This window comes from Olea europaea, chromosome 16, assembly GCF_002742605.1.
Source record: "Olea europaea var. sylvestris chromosome 16, O_europaea_v1, whole genome shotgun sequence".
NCBI lineage: Eukaryota > Viridiplantae > Streptophyta > Magnoliopsida > Lamiales > Oleaceae > Olea > Olea europaea.
The window spans coordinates 7,141,295-7,143,762 of NC_036252.1; the positions used below are offsets into that span (position 1 = coordinate 7,141,295).

Sequence of the window (2,468 nt, forward strand, 5' to 3'; positions counted from 1 at the left end):
ACGTCTTTTCTTTTTTTTTTTTTAGTCAATTCATATTATACTATATAATATACATTTACTAAATCATTATAATATACAAATTAAATAATGAAATCATTACAATTGATTGAATTGGAGACTATCATTAATGAGCATTTAATGCTCCTAAAAAGGGGAGATTAATGATAATTTGAATATTTTCCACCAAAAAGTGACATTTTTGATAAAATTTAATGCACATCAAAAGTTTTATAGCAATTTTAAAAAAAAAGTATCATTTTTTATAATTTCCCATAAAACAATTATGATATGAAGTTAGAATGTTTCTACTGAACTGCAAATGAAGCCATGATGTTTTACTTGAAAACCTTGTATTCTTGTCTGTATCTCCGACCGATAATGCCAACTTGTTATTTTATAATTTCTGAAAATAAAATACAAAATGCTGTCTTGATCAAGCACATCCACGGGGAGCAAATCCGACCCGTGAATTTGCCAGGTCGAACACCACACGGAAGCTCTGCTGCTGGATATTTCCAATAATCGTCATTCCGATTCTTGTTCCCGCAAATGCGAAGCAAAATTTTCCATCAGTGTCCACTGGAATCAAGTAATTAGACGCCGGTAATGACACGTCAGCATTTGTAAAATGCAGCACCACCGTCGGAACCTTCACTTCAGTCATACCTGAGAGATCGAAGCAAGTATCAAATAGTGAGAAATCCTGAGCCCGTTTGAAATTCGAGGTTCGGGCACGGAATGCGTCTCTCAGTGCAATATAAGCGGGTTGATTTAACCGGGTCACGGACGTGCCGGAATCCACAATCACCCCTCCGTTACCGTAAGAGTCCAAATTAAAAAGCGACGGCGTAATTCCAGCTACTCGAGTTCCACCAACTGAAATTCCATTAAGCCCCACGTAATAAAACGTGTCGAGCTTCGGATTGATTAAAAGAGGGGTGAAAACGGCATTTCGGGTCGCCGCCGATTTCCCGAAAATAATTGACGAAGATCTGGACGAAGCAGACCGGTCTACTAAGCAGTAAGAGAATTTGTTCCCGAAACGGTGTCCGGCCTGACCCGGAAAAGACAACTTGCCCCGTCCCAGACCAAGTAAACCGGCAGCTCCGATGAATAAACCCTCATTATCATGGCCACATCCTATGGCAATATTTTTAACTCGGTTTCGGCCAAAAGTAAGGGTTTCAGTGGAGAAGTCACCGACGGTGAATGAACCGTCGCCATAGGAGACTTGGTAGAGGCATTTCTGGCGGTTGTTGCAGCCAGGGGAGTCGAGCCGCCTGCAGCGGGGAGAGTCACACGAGACTCCAAGATAAGAGGATGATTTTGCAGGGTCAAAAACCGGGTCTGTCTGGGAGTAGCACTTCTTGCACGGGGAGCACTGGAGCCAAACGATGTCGCTTCCCGTATCCAGCACCATATAAGCAAACTTGGCCGGTGTCCCTATCCCCAGACGCGTGAAGTACTCACCGCTTCCCTGCGTGAGGCCCGAAACCACGGAGCTGCTGAAGTCCCTTTTATTCCTAGAAGCATTACCAACAGCGACGGAGGCGATTGTCGTCAGAGTATTGACTCTAACGGCGTCACGTTGGAGGCGGAGCTTGAAAAGGGATTCTGGGGTTGAATTGAAAGCAGAAGGTGAAAGATTGTCCACATGATGCAAATCTAACGACAGAGTGTTCGAATATGGATCCGTTTCAGATTCCGAGTCGGGTCCGATGCCGGTTTTCTCGTTGTTCCACGAAAGAGACTGGGGTTTAGGGAGAGAATTGAGGATTAAAGACTGGTACTGCAATGTAGAGGACGAGGAGATCGATATGGAAATGGCCAAGAAGGTAAAGAAAAGGACGGTGTGAACGGATTTGGGTTTTCCGTTACCTTTCATTTTGAGACAGGAAGAAGAAGAGTGAATCTGTCAGAGTGACACTGGTTTCTGGGATATAAATAATGGTAAAGAGAGAAGAAAAGGTGACTCAAGTTAAAAGCAGTCCTGATTTTGGTTCAATCTTTACTAGAGATCAGTTAATGGTGAATCCTGTTTTAATTTTATTTATTGAATAATTGCAAAACTAACTACTTTATTAGAAATAAAATGGTTAATTTAAATGAAACAACCTGCTTGTAAGACTCTTAATGAATGATTTACTTATAATGAAAATTGAAAATCTTGTAATTCTTAATATTTAAATGGTAATTATTGTTAATTAGTTGGGAAAGAAGCATTATTTTTTAAACTTACGAAGTCATAAATATGGGGTGTTATAATTTATTACGAATTTATAGAAAGTGAAAGGAGTAGGTCTTGAATAGTGGTAATGGATAAGCAATTTCTTGCTTTGGTAGGTAAACACTATAACTATCAATTAATGTCTTCAACAAACCTTCCAAGTCTTGAACCGTTTTGTATGACTATTTTTTAGAACTTTTGGAAATACTTACCTTATATTAATGAGTTATGTTACAGGTAC

General features: G+C 40.1%; 1 protein-coding gene across 1 annotated transcript; it reads right to left on the bottom strand.

Moving 5' to 3' along the window:
• Window positions 1-320: 320 nt before the first annotated feature.
• LOC111411945 (aspartyl protease family protein 2-like) lies at window positions 321-2,074 on the bottom strand. The gene has a single exon (XM_023042640.1). It carries the CDS (start codon window positions 1,883-1,885, stop codon window positions 434-436), a length of 1,452 nt encoding a protein of 483 aa, XP_022898408.1. The 5' UTR covers window positions 1,886-2,074; the 3' UTR covers window positions 321-433.
• Window positions 2,075-2,468: the final 394 nt, after the last annotated feature.